At 36.7% G+C, this 26,379-nt stretch overlaps 1 protein-coding gene across 1 annotated transcript; it reads left to right on the top strand.

Annotated features, from left to right (window-relative positions):
* The first annotated feature begins 1,170 nt into the window (after positions 1 to 1,170).
* Positions 1,171 to 26,087, top strand: LOC121739488 (sodium-dependent neutral amino acid transporter B(0)AT3). The gene is made up of 5 exons (XM_042131974.1): positions 1,171 to 1,885; positions 16,660 to 17,331; positions 22,169 to 22,530; positions 25,160 to 25,423; positions 25,901 to 26,087. Exons 1-5 carry the CDS (start codon positions 1,199 to 1,201, stop codon positions 26,085 to 26,087), a joined length of 2,172 nt encoding a protein of 723 aa, XP_041987908.1. The 5' UTR covers positions 1,171 to 1,198.
* The last annotated feature ends 292 nt before the right edge of the window (positions 26,088 to 26,379 follow it).

Raw genomic sequence — 26,379 nt, 5'->3', positions numbered from 1 at the left:
GCCGTTTACGCGTGATGTCGTGACCACGCGAAATATAACGTTTCGCCCGCGTAAATTAGATATTTGACAGACAAATTAGTCCACAACAAAATAGCCTATGATCTTTCACGTGGTCTACTTCTTACCTGTGCCAAATAACAGAAAAATTGCTCTAGTAGTTCGTGAGATAAGCCCTTTCAAATAATTTGCCCCGTTTTTTCCACATTTTCTATATTTCTTCGCTCCCATTAGTCTTAGCGTGATAAAATATAGCTTTCTCGATAAATGGGCTATCTAACACTAAAATAATTTTTCAAATCGGACTAGTTCCTGAGATTAGCGCGTTCAAACATTAACAAACATATACATTAACTTATTAAACATAAACTCCCTTTCACATTTTTCTTCTATGTAGGTACATACCATCGGGTAGAATGTAGATTAAAATTAAATTATTAGATATACGAGTATCTATTGATAATTACCAAGAAAGCGTTATGTTGACGAAATCATAATCAACGGAGTTCTCATAAGCGGATAATCCTGATGCTGAAACTCAGCGCTTTAATAACGAAGTACCTACTTATAAACAATTTCGTTGGAACTTTCTTCGGCATACTAAACTTATTAACCCTGAAGGATTAATTTTATTTGTGTGGCGTACATTATGTGTCGTTCCTTTTACAAAACACAAAAGTTGTGCTATAAATCAATGAAATATCGTGAATCAGCTGCATATTAGAATGACACGTAGGAAGGAAGTTAAGTACCTAAGTTATATCATTTACCATCAGCAAGCAAAAAACGTTTTCGCCACATAGTTTTTCACAAAGTCATTTTGTGAAAATATTTGGGAATACGGACTGAGATGAATTATTGTTTTTACACCGAGATTAATACGAAACCCCTTTTATATCGACGTACGCATGCGCCATCATCCCTCACCCCCGAGGGCCAGTTTCCCGCCAGTTCGGGCGCGAGAGGCCGTCGGGCCAACAAAAACCCAAAATAGTGTAGTGAAAATCAATAATTCATAATCGAAACATGATTACGACATCAATATATCATCGATTGTGTTCCTACATCGCGATCGCTTACTCTCTATACATTATACTGTGCCACGACAACGACAATGATTCCACGTAAAGCGCGACAATAAACGACAATAATTAGAATAAAATATAGACCTTTAATTAATCAATAAAATAAAAAAAACAAAATGGCAAACACGGCGCATCTGATGCGACGACAGAGCTCGCGCGATCTATACGCTCAGAGATCCATAGATCGGATGGAGATGAAGGAGCTGAGGGGGAGACTGGTGACGATGGAGAACGGGCATTCCGGGCACCGAACCAACGTCATGTACGGCGCCACGAACCAGGCCTTCGAGGACACCAGCCCCAACCGCCCGTCCTCGGAGACTCCCACCAGCAAGGCTAGCACAGACGGCGGGGCGGGCTTGAAGCCCGAGGGAGTGGAACTGGAGAGGGAATCCTGGGATAGCAAGCTCACCTTTCTCCTAGCTACCGTCGGATACGCCGTCGGTCTCGGTAACGTCTGGAGATTCCCGTATTTGGCGCAAAAGAACGGCGGCGGCGCGTTTCTTATACCTTACTTCGTGATGCTCGCTATTGAAGGCATACCGATATTCTACCTGGAGCTGGCCATCGGTCAGCGGCTGCGGAAGGGGGCTATCGGGGTCTGGCACCAGGTGTCTCCGTATCTCGGCGGGATCGGGATCAGCTCGGCGGTGGTGTCGTTCAACGTGGCTCTCTACTACAACTCCATTATCGCCTGGTGCCTGTTCTACTTCGCGCAGAGCTTCCAGGCGGAGCTGCCGTGGTCGGAGTGCCCTAAAAAGTACTTCAGCAACGGCTCCTACGTCAACGAACCTGAGTGCGCCGTAAGTATACCGTATAGTTACGTTATATTTTTCAGGAGTATACAAGTCCACTATTACCACCACTATGATACAAGGTGCAGACTGCAGAGTCTGACATGCCAAAGACAGATACTAGATAGACCTTGTATAATTATTCATTGTGTGAATTAGTTTGTATAAAGGTAAAAATATAATTATTAATAAGCTACTTAATTAGGAAATATTTTTTCACATCAATTACATAAATCGTTACTTGGGTAAAGTAATCCATCGGTGCTGCGATGCAGGAACATTTAGGTACCGTACTTACTTTAAACATAATATCATAATATGACAATATCTGACATACTTAGTTGCTTTCATAAACTCCTAAACTATTAACCATCTATGTATTTGATTTTACCGTGCCAAATAGTTAAATTGGAATACTGTACTAACTAGGGTAAGTACCTGATGTAAAAGTGCTTTATTTACCAGAAAGAGAATAAAACCTAGCATAAAACTACTGTTGTCCATTTCGAGTCGTAAAGATAGATTAAGCGAAAGAAAGAGACTTTTAATTAACACGTTCTCTTTGTAGAGAGAAACAAAGAAAAGAGACGTTATGAACATTCGTAATGCCTACGCTCTACCGCCCATAGTTTTACGATTATTGCTAGGTTTTACATTTAGACAGTAAAATCATGTAATACCGTCTAGTTTCCAGGGTACGAATTCTCTTTTATTGATGGAAGCGCTTGAAATTAGAATGAATCAGCATTTTGAAATTAAGAGCCCCCGCAGACTACAGACTTTTAGTCGGTTGATAGTTTGACCAAATCAGGTTTTCAGTACATTATTATCGGCTGAAAAAAATCGTTTATTGTGCACACCTTCATACATCTTCGTACTGATTAAGCTTTCAACTAAACTATCGGCCGACTAAAAGTCTGTAGTCTGCGGGGGCTCTAAAAATATTTTAAGGGCTCGCGCTCACTTGAGACGCGACATTCTTAACGACAGATTATTAGTTTAAAAGTACTCTAAAAACACATGAAGAAGTAGACACACAAACAAATATTTTGTAATGCAGTATAATTATAGTCTGTCTTCAGTTTGTTAACGTCATAGTTAAGTACTCTAAAAACACATGAAGAAGTAGACACACAAACAAATATTTTGTAATTCAGTATAATTATAGTCTGTCTTCAGTTTGTTAACGTCATAGTTAAGTACTCTAAAAACACATGAAGAAGTAGACACACAAACAAATATTTTGTAATGCAGTATAATTATTAAAGTCTGTCTTCTGATCGGTAACGTCATAGTACGGGAGCCCTAGAACATTTTTTTTATTTCTATCAAGCAATAGAGTGTAGACAATTGTGAGTAGCTTCATATTGATAAGACGAACAACATTTTTTTGCGAAAAATCTCGAAAGTGGTAGCTAACAGAGATAGAAAGGATTTCATACTTTGAATTGATGGTCCTAAAATATGGACTGTTATATTTGTAGGACAATGTTACTCTTAACTCTTAAATTATATGTATGACTATAAATTTAATCTATCAATATACTGTTATGATCTATAATCTATAAAATATACAAACAGAAAAATCCATATTTAGGACCATCAAGTCAAAGTATGAAATCCTTTCTATCTCTGTTACTTGTTAGCTACCACTTTCAAGATTTTTCGCAAAAAAAAGTTGTTCGTCTTATCAAATTAAAGCTCAGTACTCTCAGAAAATTTGCTCGACTCGCTCATGAAGGGTTCCGCAGCAGCAATAATGTTCATTCTTATGAAATTAAAAGGTTTTTATATTTCAGTTGATTTAATGAAACTTAAAATAAGGTTTACCATTTATGACGTATAAAAAACTACTTGTTAGATCTCGTACTATCACTTCAGTGTAGGCACTCGTTTAAAAAACCGTTCAGTTACGTTTTAAAGGCTAGGGCTAGTTAGCTAGTTAGTTTAGTTAGCTGCTTAAGATATTTTGATGATTATAATTTATAATACAGATGTTTTGTACTTGTCTATTAGGTTCTAAGTGTCCTTTCATATGTATTGATCTGGTCTAAACTCTGATTAAAACACAATGTGGATATAATAATGTGATAAGGAAGTTTTAGCCTGAAAATAAGTGGCTATTTATTGAGTTATTAGATGTTGCCCTGAAAAAGTGATAAATATAATCTATCCTTATGTCCCATCATATTGACTCTAATAGGTTTTAAATTTTAATAGATTTCTACGTGACTGAGCATCAAGCAATATAAGCCTTTTTCAATTTCAATTAAATAGCGGCCATTAGTGCGTGACAGCGTGATAACTTGGCCGGCTGTGCTTCAGAACGTCAAACGATATAAGTACTCGGATTTTTATTGCACAACATCATGGAAAATGCTTTGTAACCTCCCAATAAAAGGTTCAATATTAGATTTTTATAACCGAAGTAGATGATCCCTGTGAGAGCGCTAAAAATTCTTAAAGGTCGTTTTTACTTCAACGTAGTATCCCTTTAGTATACTGTGTAAGACTTCCCTCAGTAATTTAAAATTTTAATATTTTAGCAAGTGACAATTATTAATTACAAGATGCTATTGTTTTTCAATTGCCTCCAATCACCACAATAAAAAATAAAAAAAAAAAACAAAAATAGGGCGTATTTTATGTCGATCGATTTAGGTACGTCGGAGCCGAGCGCTGAGTGCATTTGTTTGGAAAGGAATTTTCCGTATCCGCTTCCGCAGTTTGAAATAAAACCTCAGACGAACTCTACACGATACAATACATTATTTCAAATTGTATTTTTTTATTTCTACGTTCGGATACTTTATATACCAATGCAATGTAATTTACCTAAAATCTGTGACTGTTTATTTTTTTTTAAGCCTTATTATCTAAAAAACGTTATTTTTTCTGTCTTTTTAAATACACACTCAATACACACTCACAAACAAAAGGGCTTTAAATAGGAGCATGAATCTTAAAGCCAGATGCCCCCTGAAGGGCCACAAGTCAATTAAGGGGATTCACCTGACAGCTGGCACAATAAACACTCAATTTGAAGTCTCCACCTGTATTTAATTGGATTTGAATACATTACGATCCCACTGACTATTCATAGCAAAATAGCAAATGACAAAGGAATATTATATTGAATATCGTCGCTTACAAAATGATCACTAGAATCAAAAATAATATCGAATTTTCACACGTATACGATTGTGTGATTTTATAATTGAACATTCAATGCAGGTTAATACAGCTTTTATGGAAGACAATTGGCGTGTCAGGCAGAAAGTAGGTTAGCTCAACTTTTCGGTAAATTTTCGGTCGTTTCAGGCAAATGAGCGAAAAGTAATTTTTTCTTGCTTAAAAAAATACCAAAAAATGTGTATCATCATATTAAAAATCTCTATGGTAGGGTGTTGACGGGGAAAACACAACGCAATATAACATGATCCCGTTTAACAATTGTTTTGCGAGACCTTTAATTGTCAAAGCCATGAAATCCAATACCCTACAACCATAACTTTGTGATTTGATAGCAAAGTTTAATTGCTGTCGTAGCGTGTTGCAGTGTCACATAACTTTGTACTGTAGTCTGTATCATATCCGCCTCCGTATATAAAAATTAGAATTGCTTACTTCGTAGTATTATCAAAATAGGTTGTACATGGTTGTACGAAGTTTTTTGCTACTTTTGTTCAGAGTTTCAGCATTTTTCAAAAAATTTGAATAATTCGAATAATATCCGAATTATTCGAATAGTAAATTTGTCGAATAATAACATTCCCTAAGCTCGATGCACTCCTTGCCTACTGGCTACTTACCTAACCTAACTAATTAGTGTCCATGATTCATTTATTTAAAGGGAAATTTGGACAAAAATTAAGTAAGTACCTAATTTTATTATTTTTATGTAATAGATGTAACACGCTTTAGTTTTGGCTCACTTCATCATTCACCCTTCATGTCTTGGTCCTTTTTTGGAGTAAGGAAATATAATTATCGCATATAGGATATTCCCGAACAAATTGAAATCGTACCCTTTAAAAGGTTAGGTGTCTTGCAAGAAGTTCTCAATTTTCGTCTAAAAGGTATCGTTAGGACGCCTCTTTCTTGACATTGAGGTTTGAAGTAGCAAAAGCTTTCGATAAGTTACACACTCAGTGCTTAGCTAAGTTAATAATATATACGAAACTTCAACGTATTGAAGTTTCATATTATCGCTAAGATAGTGAGTTTTAAAGTGGGAGAATTAATAAAAGTTCTAAGACGCTGCAGACGGCTGGGAATTGCGATCGGTAGCCGCTATACCGATTACAGGCTGTAAGTATCAAAACTAATTGATAATACTTTAGGGAAGAAGTTGTCAATATTTTTTAGCCTGCGATATTTTTCACGGCGCCCTACTCCACAGTAGCTATAAGTAAAATATACATAAATAAATACCTTTAATGATTATAGTTAGGTTAAGCAGGTAAATAGTAATAACTAATAAACAAATGTTTAATCATCTATCTGACTAAAATAATTAATATTATATTTCATAATATTCGTGGTTTTGGATAATAATGGAGGATCGACTCACGGACTCTTGCCCATCCACGGCGCACCAGGGCTAGTAACCACTGCTTTACGCACTGGTGTACGTGTTCCTTGTAGAGAGCTCACTGTGATAGTAGCAGCGCTGAAAGACTTTTTTTTTAATTTGTATCCGGGCCGGGGCATGTGCTCCAGCGTCACCACACAAAAGTGAACAAAAAAAAATTGGTCATTCAGCGCTTTTCTTTATGATTATGTAATTTTATTCATAAAATATAATATACGATAAGCTAAGCCTTAAGTGTAAGGTGAATAATGTTTATCTTTATCGTGTCACACTGAGCGAACTTAATTAAGTTCATATATTCAGTATAATGGTCTGGATAGCGTCTCTGCTGTTTAGATAAAACAGCATTGCGTGGGCAGAGGTTTGAACAATAAAATATAAAAATAAATGTAATGGTTAAAGAGATTTTATAAAGATTTATTCAGTTGTCCTGTCCCCCTAGACAAGTGGCAAAACGTTAACGCTAACGCTACAAAATGTATGCGATTTGACATTAGTCATCGCTTCGCTAGCGAATACTAATGTGAAATCTATACATTTTGTAGCGTTAGCGTTTTGCCACTTGTCTAGGAGGGCAGGAAAAAAAATTGAAAAAATTCTGTCACCCACCCGGGCCACGATTTAACTTTACTTGACACCTCATTTGTTAAAAAAAACTAATTAGTGGCATAGCAGCAGACCTACGATGGCACATACATTCTACCACTCACAAACAGACTGTTAAGATCAGTATCCTTTCTTTCGCCATATTCAGGTAAAAATAGAATGAATTATTGTTAGATCCTTTCTTTAGATACTAGAAAAAACCAATGGTGACATTAAAGAAGACGGTGGTATTATTATTTTTAACAAAAAATTTAAACCAACTTCCAAGGTAAAAACAATAATAATATGAACTAAAAAGTATTAAATAACTTTTACTCTATAATAGTGCCTTTTTCAGAATTCGTCTAAATCTCAACTATTTCTGTACATACTACAGTCTTCATTATTTGAAGTCGGTACCAGCTTAAATTTTATCGTGAGTTCAGTCAATGTCAGAAGATCTGAAGCTTTTGGGACTGGTACCGACTTCAAAGTAATGAAGACGTATGTATGTGTATGTACAGAAATAGTTGAGATTTAGACGAATTCTGAAAAAGGCACTATTATAGAGTAAAAGTTATTTAATACTTTTTAGTTCATATTATTATTGTTTTTACCTTAGAAGTTGGTTTAAATTTTTTGTTAAAAATAATAATTTCACTCTTTTTGGTTGTCTACAAGATAAGGCTTTATGCGTAAATAACCACTACGAATGTTAACTTCACATTCACATTATGTTACTGTAAGCGAAATTGTGGTAAATGCTTGCAGTTATCTTAGCGATGCTGCAATTTAAAAACTTTTATCTTTAAAGGTTCAGGAGTTCTGTTCAGTGCCTTTGGACCAAGAGACACCTTCGTATGAACTTTCTCTTATTCGTAACATATGTTTAAGTTTCTAGAAACAACATTTTAACCACTATGAGTCTTTTGATAAATTTCAAGGATTTCCCTCGATTGCTCATAGATTCCATCATCAGCTCACCACTTTCGTAATTATTATACAAAATCAAGATTATACCCTATACAACAACATAAGAATTTTGAAAATCGGTCCACAAACAGCGAAATAATCATCAAAAACATCTGCTTCGATGCAAAATATCACGAAAAGCATTAATAATTGGGTCATAATGTGATGACCCATGGCATAATTATGATTTTGATGATAAAGATCAAATAAATTTATGTGTTGGCTTATGCTTTCAGTTGTTTAAACAACGCCGAAATCCTCGAACCTGTATCTATAAGGATTCAAAAGTTCTGTTGGGTACCTTCGGATCCAGGGTATAACTTGGTGCAAAATCTTACTTTTTGGTAGCATATGCTTAGGATACTTCTCATAAAACCAAAATCATCATATGTTTCCATACAAATTTCAAGAAGTCCCCTCGATTCCTCCAGGATTCCATCATCAGATCACCACTTTTGTGAACATGGTACCAAATTCGAGTTAAACCCTATACAACACAAAAAGAAATTTGAAAATCAGATCACAAACGGCTGAGTTATCGTTGAACATACAAAAAAAAAAGATACATACAGCCGAACATATAACCTCCTCCTTTTTGGAAGTCGGCAAAAAGGCGCCTTTACTTAAGTCCTAAAAAGTTGTAAGAGCAAGGGTCATTTATCACTCGAGTGCGATCGATCCTCTTCAGTGTTCTGAGTGCTTTCAACACGTTTCACTTGTTGGGAACATAATATTATGCCTTCAATTTAGTGCAAAGTGAGACAAAGTTTTTGAATGTTGTCCCCTTACAAAAAACACAATTTTTGGCCTAATTTTGCTCTATACAATGGTACGGAACACTTCGTGCGCAAGTCCGACTCGCACTTGGCCGATTGATTAAGATATAGCCACGTTCTAAGCCCGCGATAAAAGTGCATAGCTTTTATCGCGGGCTTTTATTTATCTGAACGCAGCGACCGAATCAAGAAATTCCGTAACGAAAAACACCTCACATTCGTCGTCGTTTCAGTTCAGCAGACTTCGGCTCGGCTCGGTGTGGCTCGGTGCGACGTTGCCACTTGCCAGACTTCGGTACGGTATCTGTGTGCGACTAGACGTATGCGAATTATAATTGCATAAATTGATAATAAATGCTATGTAAATATTTACCGCGGCAGTCCCCGAGTGCCACACGTATTTTTTTGTAGTCGTTCACTTCACACTTTATAGAAATATTAGCTTTGGAAATAGTCCGTATAGTCCGTATATAAATAACAAAAACTTAAGTTATATGATAAGTTTAATAAGAATCTGTTATGTACCATCGAGGAAATTGATTCGTAGGCAGTTGAGAGACCAACGTCATTTGGTCGGATCATGTCAATTCAACGATAATTGTGATCTGTCGACTGGGTTTGACGTAACGCGACCAAACTACTTAGGTCCCCCAACTACCTAGGAATCCACTTCTCTGATAGTACCGTAATTCAATATTTTAATGTAATAACTAATAAATAACATTCTTACTTGAAGTGTTAATTGTATACTTACTATAAAAGTAAAACGATCACTTAAAATGTTTAATTCCAGACTAAAAATAAAGCACTTTACAACTTTTTAATGTTCGACGCTTCCATTAAAATTATTGTCATACTTAAATTGAAACTTAGTTTTTATTATTTTAATACATTTTACAAATATTAAACTACTATTTATTACCTGTAAAAGTTTGCTTTAGTATAATCTTTCTGTAAATTAAAGATAACTTCTATAATTCTCAGACCCATACGCGCATAGGCCTAATAATATTTTCTAGCAATAGCTCAACATTTTATTTTGAGAAAATATTTATAATTTATAATACTCTTCTTTAACTTTTTGAAATTTTCAATAAAATTTTACACTCGATGCTCGTGAGCAAAATTTGAAGTCTCTATGCCCTGTTTGATGATCTATTATAGTCAATCAGCTTTGCCTTTTATACATAAAACAGTAGTACATTAAGTGTGAACTTACCTTCAGATTGAACTAAAGTCAATGGAGCTTGAGAATTACACGAAACAATTTCCGCCGGGTATACCCTCCGTTGGACAGATTTATGACTCTACCTGAATAAACATTTCCGCGAGTTAAATAAAAAACACTCAGTCGAGGAAAATACAGTTACAATTTTCTCTGTGAGATTTCAAAAGTAAGGATGGGCTGTTACATACTTTTTTAAAATGTTATCGTACAGACTCATATAAAGTTGTTTTGGCAGGCGGTTAAAATCTTAACTACCATCGCCATTCTAAAATGTCACTTGAAACACAGCTCTTTATCGAAAAATCCCAAAAATTGGTTGGGAAAGTAGGTAGATTTTTAGACTAGTAACTAACTAAGCAGCTACGCAGATGATCTACGTAGACTAAGTAGACCTATAACGGCTGGGTTTGACGCAACGCGACCAAACTACGTAGGTCTAACCCAGCCGACAGATCACAATTAAACATTGAATTGTCATGGTCCGAACTCCGACCAAATGACGTTGGTCTGTCAACTGCCTAGGAATCAAATCCTAGATCATACATACAAAATTTCATTAAAATAGCTTGACCCGTTTTATAGGAGTTCGCGCACAAACGAGAGTTTTATGTATTAGATGTGTTCACACGAAAAGAGCATTACGTGATATTTACCTATTCTTCCAAAAAGGTTAATGATTTAATTCCAAAAAGGATAATGTGAAAATTAGTATCATGAAAATTAGTTGTTTCAAAATCCTATGACTGTCCTATATTATGCTACGAAGTTCGTAGGTCGTAGCCGCGTAGGCGTCTCGTAGGCGTCGCGTAGGCGCTTCGTAGAGCTATTTCGTAGCAGCTAACGAGCTTTTAGCTTAGCTGACAATATTATGGCTGAAGCACAGAATGTCTCGATCATATAGCTAGTTTACAACTAGTTATGAGCGTATGGCGTATGCTTTTTAGTTACATTAAGTTTGTCTATGTTAGTATACACTGTATATTTACTTAAAGTTGTAGATTCCAGCTGTCATTTTTGTTACCCGATAGCCCCTAAATCATGTTTTTAATTTTCGAGTGACTTTTTTGTCTCACTCAGGAATCTAAATGGCTTGTTAGATTTAAACCTGAGAGGTATCATTATAGAAAGCGTAGCTAGAAACATTGTTTAAGGGTGAGACAGAGACATTCAATTGGCTAACGAAATTCTTTGTTTCAGTAAAATAATAGCACTTACTAGATGACCCGGTGAACTTTGCATCACTTCACTTCTAATAAAAACGCTTCCTGGACTTCCACGGATATTTCAATACTAAAATTATAGAAATCGGTTCAGCCGATCTCGAGTTATAGCGAGACTAACAAAATAATAAAACAAAATAACAAACATAACTTTTTTTTCAAGCTTTTAACATTAATTATGTTCATGAACCATTTATTGAAGATTTATATTAAAAAAAGAATATGATATTCGAATACACATTAATATTATCTTCACGACCGATGGCAATCGTTGATTCAATATTGTCGTCTATTCCGACAATAATACCGCCCAAATAAATACTATCACGAATATTGTACTACATAATATTATCCATACTAATATTATAAATACGATGGTTGGTATGTCTGTTACGATGATGAAATGGGTAAATTGATTTTGACAAAAGGACTTTTGGTAAAGGAAGACCAATTTTACAGGCCCTCTATTAATAAAATAAATATTTCAAGACTTGAGTTCTGAATATAATGAAGTTTTTTCCTCTTTTTACTGAACATCTAATGAAATAATTAATTAAAAGAGCAAGTAATGCGAAAGTCCGTTTAGTTGTTACCTTGTCACGCCCAAACCGCTGAACCGATTTTGCTGAAGTTTGGTCAATTTCACAATGGTCAAAGGTCAATATAGTTTGAGTCCCGGGAAAAGACACTAAATACTTTTTATCCTGGAAAAATTTACGGTTCTCCCGCGATAACCGAATTTCGGCGCAACGGAGTTTCGGGTGTCATCTATACTCCACTTGGGCTAAGTAGTCGCTAGCGGTCATTGACTCCCTGTCAAAAACTTGCCATTTTCCATATAAACCGCGATTGACAATGAAGTGTCAGATATTGTCAATCGTGGTTTTATATGGAAAATGACAAGTTTTTGACAGGAAGTCAATAACCGCTAGAGACAAGTTAGCCCGTGTGGAGTATAGTAATAATATATAAGTAGATTCAATGAAAACCTTCAATTTAGCTGCACAAATATTCGTTCTTATTTTAATTTGTTTTATTTACCGGAAAAGAAAACAGTAATTAGGTGACAATGTGAAAAACTACATATCAAGCAGATACACATATTATATATACTGACAAGAGGGAAAATAAACATAACTCAATTAAAATTTTACAATTATTTAGAAAACTAGTCTCTAGAAAGTGTATTTTAACAACATTAGGTGGTGAGGTAAAAAGATCGAGTGCAGTTATGATGCCTACATTATAAATATTAATAATTTAGACATCATAAGAACGTCTGCGTCCGCGCGAACGAGCGGCTTAGCCGCTACACCGCGATGTTACAAGCAATCGTATGTAACGATTTATATAAATCATAAAATTGCTTGCCTGTGATCACGCTGTGTAGTGGCCAAACCGCTCATTGTAAGTCGAACCTAAGGGTTATTATTATTTATTATAGCTGACGAAATCGATTATTTTCTTGCCTTTGTGCTTCGAATTTGGAACGTGGAACCATTATGAAGCATTTCAAAAGCTGTTTGCCGAATGCCAAGTCGACCCTTACTAGATCTGTACATAGCACGCCTCAGTTAACTGAACCACGTACACGTTTAGTATCAAACGAAGGAATAAAATAGAATACAATCCTGGATCACACAAGAACGTTTTGGCACGTGGCTAAAGAACGCCATCTAAAACGTAAATTAAAAATTCGCAGTTCTGTAAATGTATGTCGATCACAGTCCCACTGTAAAATATCGCTCTTTTTTTAATGATAATTCGATCGTTTTCCATGGCATTTTGTAGAAACAACGTTTCGTAAATGACATCAAAATTGGTAAAATCTTCGCGACAGACCTTATCTGTGTTATAAAAACTCAACTACAGAACTTAGTGCCATATAATTCATATATTATCAAGAGTCAACTATATTAAACGACTACATAAAGATAAAATTCCAATTCAGTATCAAGTTTTTTGTAAATCGGTCTAGATATTGAGTAAAATAAGTCGACGACAAGCCACCAAAATTGGAAACCACCTATTTATGTTTATTATCTTGGAAAATAATCATTATTTTTAAAAAATAACGACGGGGCCAAATTATAAGCATTATGTTTTACTTTTAAAATCAAAAATGAAAATTTATCTTATCAAAAAAAAAAAACAGGATAGTTTTCAGCTAGTTTTCAGCCTTGCCACGCAAAAAAGCGGTTTGGGAAATCCATTAATTACTAACCATGATTTATCAATAACGACTACAATATACAGAGTATAATCAATTGCTTTATTCAATGATGGCCTACAAACAAATATCATGGATCTATTATATCAGTTAATAGACATGGTCAAACACATAAAAGACCACATAATAACCTTATATTCTATGAAGGAACCTAATAAAGGACCTTTATATGTAACGATACCACACATGTAGATTAAGCTATTGCATAGCTTTTATCGCGGGCCTTGAGTGCAGCGACCGAATCAAGAAATTCCGTAACGAAAAACACCTAACATTTGTCTGACATCGTTTCAGTTCGGCAGACTTCGGCAACGACTACGCGAAACATAATTGCATAAGTTGATAAAAATGAAATGTAATAGCTGAACCGCGGCAGTCCTCGAGTGCCACACGTATTTTTTTATGCTGCATCAAATAACGATATGCACCCTTACCTATATTAAGGGAAGTATTAAATCTGTGGGTAGCATGAAATAATCTAGGAGCTATTTTGCCAACGACAAACGTTGGCGTTATAAAATAGCTCGAATATAATTAACATTAGAAACTAGATCGAATATAATTGACATTAGAGCCCGAATAATAATTACTACGGAAGAAGAGGATGTGTCAAAAAAGTGGTTCCGTAAAATGCAAACCTATGGGCATACTCGATTCAATTTTTTCTATTGCCCTAGCAGCGTTTTAACACATTTCACAAACAATAAGGCTGCGTTTCCACCAGAGATGTGTAAATGCGAGAATGTGATGTTAAGATCCAATAGCATCGCGCTGAGCGGTGTCATGGCAAGCTCACGTCAATGAAGCGATTCTATTGGTTCTCAAAAACACATTCCTCGCAACATATCTCTGGTGAAAACGCAGCCTAATGCTGGAACTAGAGTCTAAATGACCGGGAGACCACACCGGTATTTAAATAAACCTTTTATATTAAATTTAGGTACTTGTAGACATATTTCAGTCCGATATTTACGCCGGTTGCAAATATTCTCTGAAAGTCTACGTCATGATGCCTACCACCGGTTCCGGAACTATCCGGAACCGGTGGTAGGCATCATGACGTAGACTTTCAGAGAATATTTGCAAAAAAATATTCTGAATAAAAATAATTGAGTTAGAGTTTGAGGCAAATAAATGTATGCAACCGTTCTATACTCTTGCTGAAGCCCACTGACGTCATTTCAGACGTTGTATATACAGTGTGTAACAAAACTAAGTGATAGTACTTGTTAGTTTGTGAGATCGGCAAGATATACAGTATACTAATACTGTATATCTTGCCGATCTCACAAACCACATGTACAATAAATGATAATACATCTAGCCAAGATTATATTTTGTTTGCTCGGTTTACAAGTACAAGATAGACTTCCAAACAGTTCAGCAAAATTGAAATTTAATGAATAATATAAGAGTAAAAACCACTATTTAAGCAAGCTTAACTATATACCTAGCTACATAAACTATTGACAGTACAATGATACGTAGTAAGTAAAGTATAGTTTACGTAGCATTCCATTTGTCACAGCACTGATTGTGTAGACGTTGCTAAGGCGTAGCAGTTACGTAGCGGTCTCGTAGCGAACATGTAGACTACGTCGTAACGGGTAAACTAGTTAACCAGTACCGATTGGGTAAACTTTCGAATAAAGTTAACAACTAAGGGCCTGTTTCACCACTTTCTGATAAAGTGCCTAATAGGCTATTCACAACTTTTTTGACAGATTCTCCATACTTGATCTGTCAAGTTAATTGGTGGATAGCCTTATCAGGAAGTGGTGAAACAGGCCCTTAGCGTGATATACAGTAACCCGCTAATCTAGCCCCTGTCTAATCCGGTGCCCCTTGTAATCCGACATGCCTATTACTGGTTATGTTATATACATAAACCATTATTTTGCCCAATCTTTGTTTAGGTACGTAATTTTTTGTTACAATGCATGCGACGGTTACGGTCACAGCTTGCTAATAAGTACCTAGCTTTATAAAAATTATTTGCAGTTCAGATAATATCTTAACATTATGATAATGATATTCTAATGTATAAAAAAATGTATAGAGTACTCTATAATCCGACAAATCCGTTAATCCGACACGGCCGTGCAAAACGTTTGTGGATAAACGCGGGTGTAGACCATAAAGTTAATATACCTAGCGGAATAGAGCAACAATCTCGAGCTGTCAAACGAATCTAAAATTGGTTTTCATCTGTGTGAAAAATATGTGTACGTATACACTTATTTATGATTGAAATTTAATTCACTATCAGTAACACTGCGTGGTAAAAAGAGACGTGTGATACACGACAGCAGCACTCTTTTTTTGATGTCCAGTCGGCACGTGCCGCACGTTGACAATTTAATCTCATAGAAATCATGTTAAATCATGTTTGTGTAAGTGTATACGTACACATATTTTTACACACAGATGAAACCAATTTCGGTTACGTTTGACAGCTCGAGATTGTTGCTCTAGTCCGCTAGGTATATTAACTTTATAGTGTAGACCCGCAAGTAGTATAATACTAAATGTCGCCCACAATTTTCTTGCGCCAAAATCAATTTTCCGGGATAAAAAGTTTTCAACTAGACGTTGCCTGCAAATTCATTGCGCCATTGCGTTAGAAACGTAGAATTTTCCTTCTGCGGTTCATAAATCCTCTTAAATCCTGTTTTTACCGGAAAGAAAAGTACCTTTATGCTTTTCATGAGCTAAGTGATTAAGAGATAAACTGAAGGACAGACACAATTACGATTTTAATATTAGTATGCAAGACTATTTCGTATTTTAAAAACAAAAACATACTTTTAATAAAAACCTAAAGGTGCCCTCTCACCGCGAGCTGGATACTTGTAATGTGACATTGTAGATTCGTTTTTGAGCATTACATTACAATACTATCTCTCTGACTGACGAGCATTCTTGTGTGATGTAACATTGGACTTTGAGCATTTCATAGCTAGTTAATGTTACAATTTGTATCAAGATATTACACACCGTATCATTACAAGGTGCGCATTGAAATGCTCGACTCTGTGTTACATTACAAGCGAATGCTCCCGGAGAGCACCTTTACAACATTTTAACCGACTTCAAAAAAGGATTTCATTCTTTTTTGTTGTACGTACAATTTTGATCTTGGTTTTATCTTTTTAAAATACTTTTATTCTTGTTTCAGGTAAGCAGTCCAACTCAGTACTTCTGGTACCGAACTACCCTCCAAATCTCCGAAGACATAAACTATCCGGAGACCTTCAACTATAAAATTGCCCTGGCACTCGTGATAGCCTGGATCCTGGTCTATATGTGCATGATTAAGGGCATCGCCTCATCGGGCAAGGTGGTGTACGTGACTGCCACCTTCCCCTATATCGTCCTTGTCATATTCTTCTTCAGGGGCATCACTTTGAAGGGCATGGGAGATGGACTCATCCATCTGTTCACTCCGAAGTGGCAGAGGATTTTGGACCCAGTAGTTTGGTTGGAAGCCGGCACCCAGATCTTCTTCTCTCTTGGCCTAGCCTTCGGTGGGTTAATAGCCTTCAGCTCCTACAACCCAGTGGACAATAACTGCTATAGGGACGCCATAATGGTTTCCATGACGAATTGCCTGACGTCCATGTTTGCTGGGATCGTGGTTTTCTCCATCATTGGGTTCAAGGCCACAATGGTTTACGAGAAGTGCCTTGATGTGAGGAATTCCACCCTCCTGGAGCTGTTTGGACCCTCGTACAAGTCTATGGTGTTCCCTGACCCGGGGGAACCGGTGATGGTGGATCTGAACGGGAATTTAATGAATCTGACTATGCCATATCTCCCAGAGTGCGATTTGCAGAAGGAATTGGACAATGTAAGTGTAATACTTTCTTTTGTATTTAACTTCAAGGTAGTAGTTTCTTCTGTCATGCTTGTTATCGCCCGCACGTGGATCTGGACCGCATGCGAGTTGCCCGCATGCTGTTATTTCATAGATGTTTTTCCTGTTATGCGGGTAGCACGCGCGCGTCCTGGAGCATGTTGTCACCCGCATGTGGACCAGATCAGTGCGCGGTGACAACACACATGACAGGAAAATCGCCTTTATGGGATATGAATCGATTTCGTTTGTCCATATTATATATACTAGCTATTTGACCGAGCTTCGCTCGGTATTCGATGAAAATGACATTTTCTAAAAATTATTCCTAGCTAGATCGATTTATCGCCCCCGAAACCCCCTATATACTAAATTTCATGAAAATCGTTGGAGCCGATTCCGAGATTCCATATTATATATGCTCTTGAAATTTCGAGTATATGTATATATATATATATATATATATATATATATATATATATATATATATATATATATATATATATATATATATATATATATATATATATATATATATATATATATATATATATATATATATATATATATATATATATATATATATATATATATATATATATATATATATATAGATTGGCAATACTCCTAAGAAACCTAGCCTATTTCAAAGTCACTTACACCAACTGCAAATAGAGCATATAGAACATAATGCTCTTGAAATTTCGAGAGAATTCTCGTTATAATAGAAACGTTGAGTCTCCGTCTTCTCAGCTAATCCTGAATTAATTTGTAATCCTGTGGGCGTCTAAATATAGAAACATCGGACAGGGTTTAAATGTAAAGTACTAGATGTTCCGCGCGGCTTCGCCCACGTAATGTAGGAATGTCACGGAAACCGTACATTTTTCTGCATAAAAAAGAAATCTATGTCCTTTCACGTGGTCTATTCTTCATGTGTGCCAAATAACATAAAATTGCTCCAGTACGTTTAAATAACTAACACTGAAAGAATTTTTTAAATCGGACCAGTAGTTCCTGAGATTAGCGCGTTCAAACAAACAAACAAACTGTTCCCAATTATAATATTAGTATCGATTTGTTAATCGATACTAATGTTATAAGTCAGTCAGGGCCTGAAGGAATCTAAAACATTTATAAGAGATACCTTAAAATAGATTTAAATCCTATAATATTATATTGTTACTGGTAACAAAAGATCCTTCGTAATTTAATAACTAGACGAAAAGGCTTTCATTTTCAATATTAAAATGATATCCTACGGTCCAAGGGCAAGCGATGTATCAAAATCATCCCACCACTTTTACCCGGTATGAAATAAAGTAGGTACCTTTTATAAATCTTTAACCTTAGATCACACTGAAAAGAGGCGCTACTTGGTAATGCCGTGTTTCATGATACCAAAGTAAATTTCAAATACCGTAAGGCTTTAGGCGAGGCATCTCCTCTCTTTTTGGTGTAATTGAACACGTCTGAAATATCGTCCCTATTCCTATCAGATCATAGACGTTTAATGTTACATATTACAGTTTGAAATTAAGTATTATCTGATATCTCAGATATAGAAATAAACAATATATTTATACGTCTGAGACACCAGTGTCTAAGAGACATAAAGTATTTAGTCAGAATTATTGTCTATGATACGCCGTCTATAGACCATTAGATATTATGGCACTAATTCAACCCTTATAGCGACAACATAGGGTTCACTTTCAGGAATACAAAGGCAAAACAACTCCGGACGGTATCTTATATCTCTCCGCCCAAGTAATTGTGGGGTAACGAGTAATTTAATGGCTTAACGACTGGGCGAGACCACCCACTTAGGGCCTTATCATACTAGGGGTCGGCGAGTGAATTTAGGGCGTAGTACGTACAAAGAAACACGAGGCGAATACGTCTCGGACGCGCGGACTTGTAAACCACATGCGTAAAAATATAGGTAAAGCCAGCGACAGCCAGACCATTTATAAAAGCTGAAAGTTCTCCAGAGTCTGTAGCGTCTGTAGCCAAGACGTTTTCTTTATCGTTTCTATGTTTCCATATATCGCCGATCAAAATTGTAGTCGAACGTCAACGTCACGTCACGTCAACGGACGCTTATGTCATTTCCATTGATCTACGATTCTATAAACAAGCGATAAAGAAGAGGTCTTTTCTTAAAGAAGAGGTTCCTTATTGAGAGGTAACAACAGCTTTTTCAAAATTGGCCAAAACGTTTCGTATTCGTCATCCTATCTTCGGTGCGTAGCCGCGGCGTATTCGCAACGTACTCGCTGCGGGCCCGCTTCAATTTAAATCCGCTCGCCAATCGCTAGTTTGATAATGCCCTTAGGCCAGGCGCGCACTAGCGGCCAGGTCGCAGCGGCCATCGAAAGTATGGTGTGGCCGCTGGCCGCCGTGCGGCCAGGTGCGCGTGGTCTATGGCCGTTTCATACTAAGGTGATTATCTCGATGGCCGTCGTGACCTGGCCGCTGCGGTTTGGCCGCTAGTGCGCGCCCGGGCTTAGGCCGGGTCTAATATTGTGTTAAATCATAATAGGAAAATTTTGAACTTACCAGGGTGTGAGATACTAATTAGTGGAAACTGCAAAGGAAATTGAAATTAGATACTGTTTGTATTTAGCTATTATGATGGCCCAAATCGATAACGAAGGTGTGAAGGGGCGTATTCGACATCGTTGAGAGTACATGGTATAGACAGCTTCGCGATTATGTCGACAGACTTGGTTGCTGATCAATGATCATGATCCAAGTTCCAACATGAAGTTAGGCTTTAGAAATTCAAATTGGTCCAATCACGTATTAAGTAAGTGAGTCGTTTCAGCATTTGTACAGAAGTAGGTAACACTTCAAATTGAAACGTATATTAACTTTAAGTTTAATTTCAAGTCAGGGCCTGTAGACAAGTGGCAAAGCGCTAACGCTAGCGTTACAAAATGTATGCGATTTGACATAAGTCATCGCTTCGCTAGCGAATACTAATGTCAAATCCATACATTTTGTAGCGCTAGCGTTAACGTTAGCGTAAGCGTTTTGCCACTTGTCTACGGGGGCAGGAATCTTACACGCATGCAGATCATTGTCTTGGGCGAAAATTTGCGATAAATCGATTCGATTCATCAATACAATAATAAAATGTGTGATGGATAGAAACGATCGATCACAAATGACTAGCCATCATAAGGACCACCCTATATTTTCGCAACAAAAAATATTTTGTAAGTACATAGAAGGTATTGAATACGATGCTTAGTAATCCCGGCGACCATTATACACTTACAATATGGCCGTTTGTCCACTTCCGTCACCGGCACGTCACCGACAAGCATTAAAACAGAATTCCACTTTATGACTACGTTATAGGTTTCATTTTCTACTGGCAAAGTGGCAAGGGTCGCTAGACCAATGCAATATGGTCTAACGACCCTTGCCACCGCTGCTTTGAAGTGGCGTTGAGTAAAATTAACCTATAGCCTAGGTCATAAAGTGGCTTTTTATTTGAACTAGAGATCGCCCAATGGTCAAAATTCGACCTAAGTTTCAACGACATTAGTACTACTACCTATGTTTTGTAAAAAATATTGACTTTATCATATTTTTTTTCAACTCTTGTCTCTGGGACTCAGCTGATCTCAGACTGGCCGTGTAAGCATTGTCTAATAGTATCTAAGATTCAATAATAAAAAGTATAATGCATTTTCAATTTGTCACCTTGTTGTCAACAGACTTCAACCATAAATAAAAGAGTATAATTCGTATGTACAGGCTTGTCACTCAAAAATCTGTCAGTTGTCCTTGTGTGTGTGTGTAATGTTTTATTTGTTAAAAAAATGTATGATAGAAGCATAATTTCAAAATAATATTAGCTCGATGCACTCCTTCACCATATAAACTATAACTGTGCAAAATTTCATTCACCTACGTTTCCCCATTTTTCATCAAAAGGGATACAAAGTTTTTGGCTCACGTATTAATGTATAGATTTTTGTCGGTGACGTGGACAAACGGCCTAGGACGAAAGGCCGTTCAGTAATCCCACTCGAAAGACAACCTTTCGACCGAAGGGCTTAGGATTATTTGAGTTATACAGCTGACCTTAGAACCCTTAAAAAGCCATACAAAGTTTAGGAACAAGGTTTCTTATCGCGCGTTCGGCGTTAAAGGAGGCTAGACAGAACGATATTTGATCTCGACACTTTTTTATTAGTACCTGCATGGTAGGGGCAGAGGGCGTTGATAGTATTCCTGTGCGTCAACTAGATGGCGTTTTTTGAGAATAAACAGCGACGCGTTGTTAGTATTCCTGGGCGTCAGTAGATGGCTTTTTTTAGTGTATAATAATATGTACTTATACAGGTTTTTTGAACATAAGAAATAACTTTGTTCCATTAGGGTGTCCCTTGTCACCTCTCAAGTTTTTATTTTAGTCTGAGGGCTTAAAATTCTATAAGGTACTTTATATTGGTTTATTAAATACTTAACATGGGGTTAGATAGACGTGGTGTGAATCATTCATATAGATATTATTTATAAAATTTAACTTTTATCCCTCATTTCAAATACCAGCCTTTTTATAATATTGACGACCTCTGTGGCACAATTGGTTGAGTGTGTGGCAGCTCAAGCCGGGGGTTGCGGGTTAGAATCCCGCCCGAATTAATAAGTAGCTTATGTTCTTTCGGTAGAATTACTTTATTTATTTATATTTACGAGAATCGCATCAAAATCTTTTGCGTAGTTTGCCGAAAAGGCACTCACAACAAAGCAACTTTGTTTTCTACTATGTAGAAGGTAAGGTTATCCATAAATTCACTCCATTTTCCAGACGGCGTCCGGCACAGGACTCGCGTTCATCATCTTCACGGAAGCGATCAACCAGTTTCCTGGCGCTCAATTCTGGTCCGTTCTCTTCTTCCTCATGCTGTTCACCCTGGGCATCGACTCCCAGTTCGGAACCCTGGAGGGAGTGGTCACTTCCATCGTGGATATGAAGCTGTTCCCGAATTTACGCAAGGAGTACCTCACGGGGGGACTCTGCCTCATATGCTGTCTCCTGTCCATGGGTTTCGCCCATGGGGCCGGAAGCTACATATTCCTGCTGTTTGACATGTACAGCGGGAATTTTCCGCTGCTCATCATAGCGTTCTGCGAGTGCATCGGCATCGCATACGTTTATGGAGTCAAAAGGTAAGGCTTTCTTTTTAATTTACTCCCAAAAACCTTATTTTTATTGCAGGTTATATGTTTGGCTGTGGTTTTTCATTAAAATTAATTGTTTAAGGCTTATAATTAACTTTAACTGATCACCAGAAATAGTGACATTTCACAGACAAAAATAGTAAACGATCACCAAAATATAGACCACCATTTTAATGTAAAATGATAACCAAAGATTTAACATCTTAAAGCCAAAAATAGTAAATGATCACCAAAATAAGTAAATGATCACCAACATTATACTAGCATTTTAATGTAAAATGATCACCAAAGTTTTATTATCTCGCTATCCTATTTAAGCAAAATTACTCCAAATAAATCATTGTTACTTAAACCAAAAGTAGTAAACGATCACCATTATAATTTTAACCAAATATATTTTTATTTAGCAAATATCTTATTAAAGAGAAGAAGACAGATAGACGGACAGACTCTATTACTGAGACTTTGATGTCAGTCCGTCTGTCCGTCCGTCTGTCTTTCTCAAGAACCACAAGACTTCTATAAATTTCACAGATTGTGTTACATATCTGTTGCCGCTATAACAACCAGTACTAAAACAAAATATAATAATTATTTAAGGGGGGGCTCCCATACCACAAACGTTATCTTTTTGGCTTTTTTTGCTAGATATCAATAATGGCAACCGGTAGGCACGTTGATATTTTCGCAAAGGCTTTGATTATATTATTATGCTTACTTCAATAATTAGGTTATAATAATAATAAAAAAAAAATGAAATGGGGCTCCCATACAAAAACACAATTTTAGGTCTAATTTTGTTCTATAACGGTACGGTATCGCATTGATTTGCTCACAAGGATTTGGTGATCATTTACTATATTTGGTGATCATTTACTATATTTAGTGATCATTTACTATACTTGGTTTTCATTTACTATATTTGATGGTCATTTACTATATTTGGTGATCATTTACTTTATTTGGTGATCATTTACTATATTTGGTGTTCGATTACAATTTGAAGTGTTGTCATGACTAAAATAGCTGGTAGTATTGCACTTTTAGACTTTATTTTTTTGGTGTTAGTTATCTTTTTTTGGTAAACAAGTTTAGGGTATCAGTGCATTTTTGGTGGTCATTATAATTGTTCCCATTTTTTAATCCATACCAAAATTCAAATTTGTCTCTTTGGTTCCTAATTTACACTTTAAATCCTGAACAATTATTGATGTCCGCAAATACTTTATCTAGAAATAATGCACGGCTCTAACAAAACAAAAGAAATTCTGCGCAACTAAGTGTCGCGCGGGTAATATCTAGGTAAAGACAACAATTATTTTTAGAAGAAAGCAACAAAATAATATTATGATTAAGTATTTTTATTATTTCCTGGAATGAAATCAAAACTTTAAAAAAGAATAGGAAAAACCAAGTAGTTTGAAAAAAACTAGGTTATCTAGCTTTTAAGCTTAGCAATACCTAATGTTTTATGTTTGAAGCGTCGGCTCGGACATGGAACAGCTATTTTGCAATGAAGTTATCGATTCCACTAAATAAGAATGCCGTCACGTACTCATGAATATTCAACATCATTAGATGTTCCGTCGCCGACAGCTGGTGTACCATTCCGACCTTATTATAGAGGCAATAAGGATTAAACGTGCTAAAACAAGCGGTTTTGTACTGTAGGTACAGAACTACAGACCGGCTATCGGCGACAAAACCGCTTTTTTAGCACGTTTTTATAGTATATTTTCCCCTTGTATACGAGTTTAAAATTTAACTCTGGTCCCTGGTATACGTGTTTAAAATAAGTCGTAAATATATATCAACCAGTTTAAAAATAAAGTTGCCTAATTGCTTTCTATCAGGCAACTATGTTTTAAAACAAATTCACAGGAATTGGCCTTTACAATATTCTCTAGATGCTATCCTCCCACTTCAACTATTATAATTTACACAACTTATGAGCTAATAAAATATATAACTGTATCTGTCAAGTAGCTTTTTACTTTTTGAACATTTTGGACTAGACCGCTGTTTTAACTTTGACCATGCGTCTGTAGTAGGTAAATCTCTAACTCATCTAATGACTTCGTTAGTCCTTACGCTTTGTTTGACTTTGTCCTATATATACAATGTGTAACAAAACTAAGTGATAATACCGGGAGTGTACGATTCCCCTACAATGCGTTCAATATGAAAGTAGCAGCGCTGAAAAAGCAACTTTTTAAAACTTTTGTATGGGAAAATTCCTGACGCACGGCCGTTTGCCCATACAAATCACAAAAACATGTTCTTTCAGCGCTGCAACTTTCACAGTGAACTCTGCATAGGGACGCATAGGTACACCCTAAAGCAGCGGTCGGCAACCTTTCGGCAGGCAAGGGCCACAACGTGGCAAAACAAGCTAATGGCGGGCCTTATACTCGTATTAATCCTATAAGTATTATCGTATAAGTAAGTACTTATAACTTATTCACAAAACATTCATTCACGGGCCGCAAGTAAAACGATGGCCACGTGTTGCCGACCCTTGCCCTAAAGTATTATTACTTAGTTTTGTCCCTGTATAGTGTATACTGTGTACCTCACTGTGTAGGTACCTACATCTTTTAATACATTTCGTTTACAGATTCGCAGACGACATAGAGCTGATGACCGGCCAAAGACCTGGGATATACTGGCTGATCTGCTGGAAGTATCTCTCTCCACTCGCCATGCTGTCCATCCTCATCTCGTCCTTCGCCGAGCTCATTCTCGAAGGTTCCAGCTACGAAGCCTGGATCAGCTCGGAAGGCGATACCGTGAAGAAACCCTGGCCGATCTGGGCAGTGCTACTCGTGCTTGTGTTGGTCCTGGCCTCGGTGCTGTGGATCCCAGCCTTAGCTATATGCAGGTACTTATTAACTTTTAATTCCTTTCGTCGCCCACACATTGCGTGGGCGTTCTGTAAAGTTCAGTTTGTATTTCAACTGAGATGTCTTTTATTCCTTTTATACTTAAGTATAAAGGAAATAAAAACACAGATGAGAAAAACCATCAATTAAATTACTCCTTAGTCCTTCCTCTATCTTCCATCCTTTGGAGATTTTAACGGTGCAAGAATATTAATATTTACGAAATCACTTAACTTTCTTTTTATGATGGGAATGAAATGGATGGATCTAGAAGAAAAACGTAGACAGCTTTTAATGCGGCAATAGCTGCTCTCGAATCTCCCTCCTAAAGAACTTGCGGGTAACATTTGGAACTCCTCCTAGCAATATTATAAAGGCGAAAGTGTATGTTAAATCTGTCTGTCCGCAAAATGAATTTCGCTTCGAAGTTGCTGGCAACATCTACTGGATTTCGGATAACTTCATCATCATTCCAGATACTTTGGCATTGTGATTATTGACGACGAGGAGCGCGCTTGGTTCCCGGCTGAAGACCTCCGCGACTTCCACGGCATCGAACCCCGACCCATCTCCCGCATAGAGACGCTGCTGTTCTGCACCAGACCAGACGGCAGCGAGGGCTGCTGCTGGCCAGGCTGCTGCGAAACTGATGATGATGAGTAAGAGTGGTTGTAGGTTTGAAAGTCTTACAGCCGAACGGCACTTGTCGACGGAAAAAAAAAAAAAAAAAAAACAATTGAGTAAATAAAAATCCAGCGACTGCCGTCGATAATTAGTGCCGTTCGTCTGTAAGAAGCCTAAGATCTGTACGTGGTTTTTAACTAAGGAGAGTTCGTCTACTCTGCTAAGAGTAAAGTTTGTAGGTTTCAGACAACTAGCTTTCAAATAAAGTATGAACTGCCCCAACCACCTATTCCACCTTTAAGATTACTATTCCAAAATAATGATAAGTTAT

The sequence above is a fragment of the Aricia agestis genome, chromosome Z (genome assembly GCF_905147365.1).
Source record: "Aricia agestis chromosome Z, ilAriAges1.1, whole genome shotgun sequence".
NCBI classification, from domain to species: Eukaryota; Metazoa; Arthropoda; class Insecta; order Lepidoptera; family Lycaenidae; genus Aricia; species Aricia agestis.
Note: the sequence above shows the minus strand (reverse complement) of the source record. Positions and strands in the feature narration are given on the sequence as shown.

What these genes read in the sequence shown, in the direction of transcription:
- LOC121739488 (XM_042131974.1), top strand. Translation starts at nt 1,199, where the DNA reads ATGGCAAACACGGCGCATCTGATGCGACGACAGAGCTCGCGCGATCTA. An exon ending in TCAACGAACCTGAGTGCGCC is followed by an intron (nt 1,886 to 16,659) that starts GTAAGTATACCG and finishes TTCTTGTTTCAG; the next exon opens with GTAAGCAGTCCAACTCAGTA. An exon ending in TACGTTTATGGAGTCAAAAG is followed by an intron (nt 22,531 to 25,159) that starts GTAAGGCTTTCT and finishes TTTCGTTTACAG; the next exon opens with ATTCGCAGACGACATAGAGC.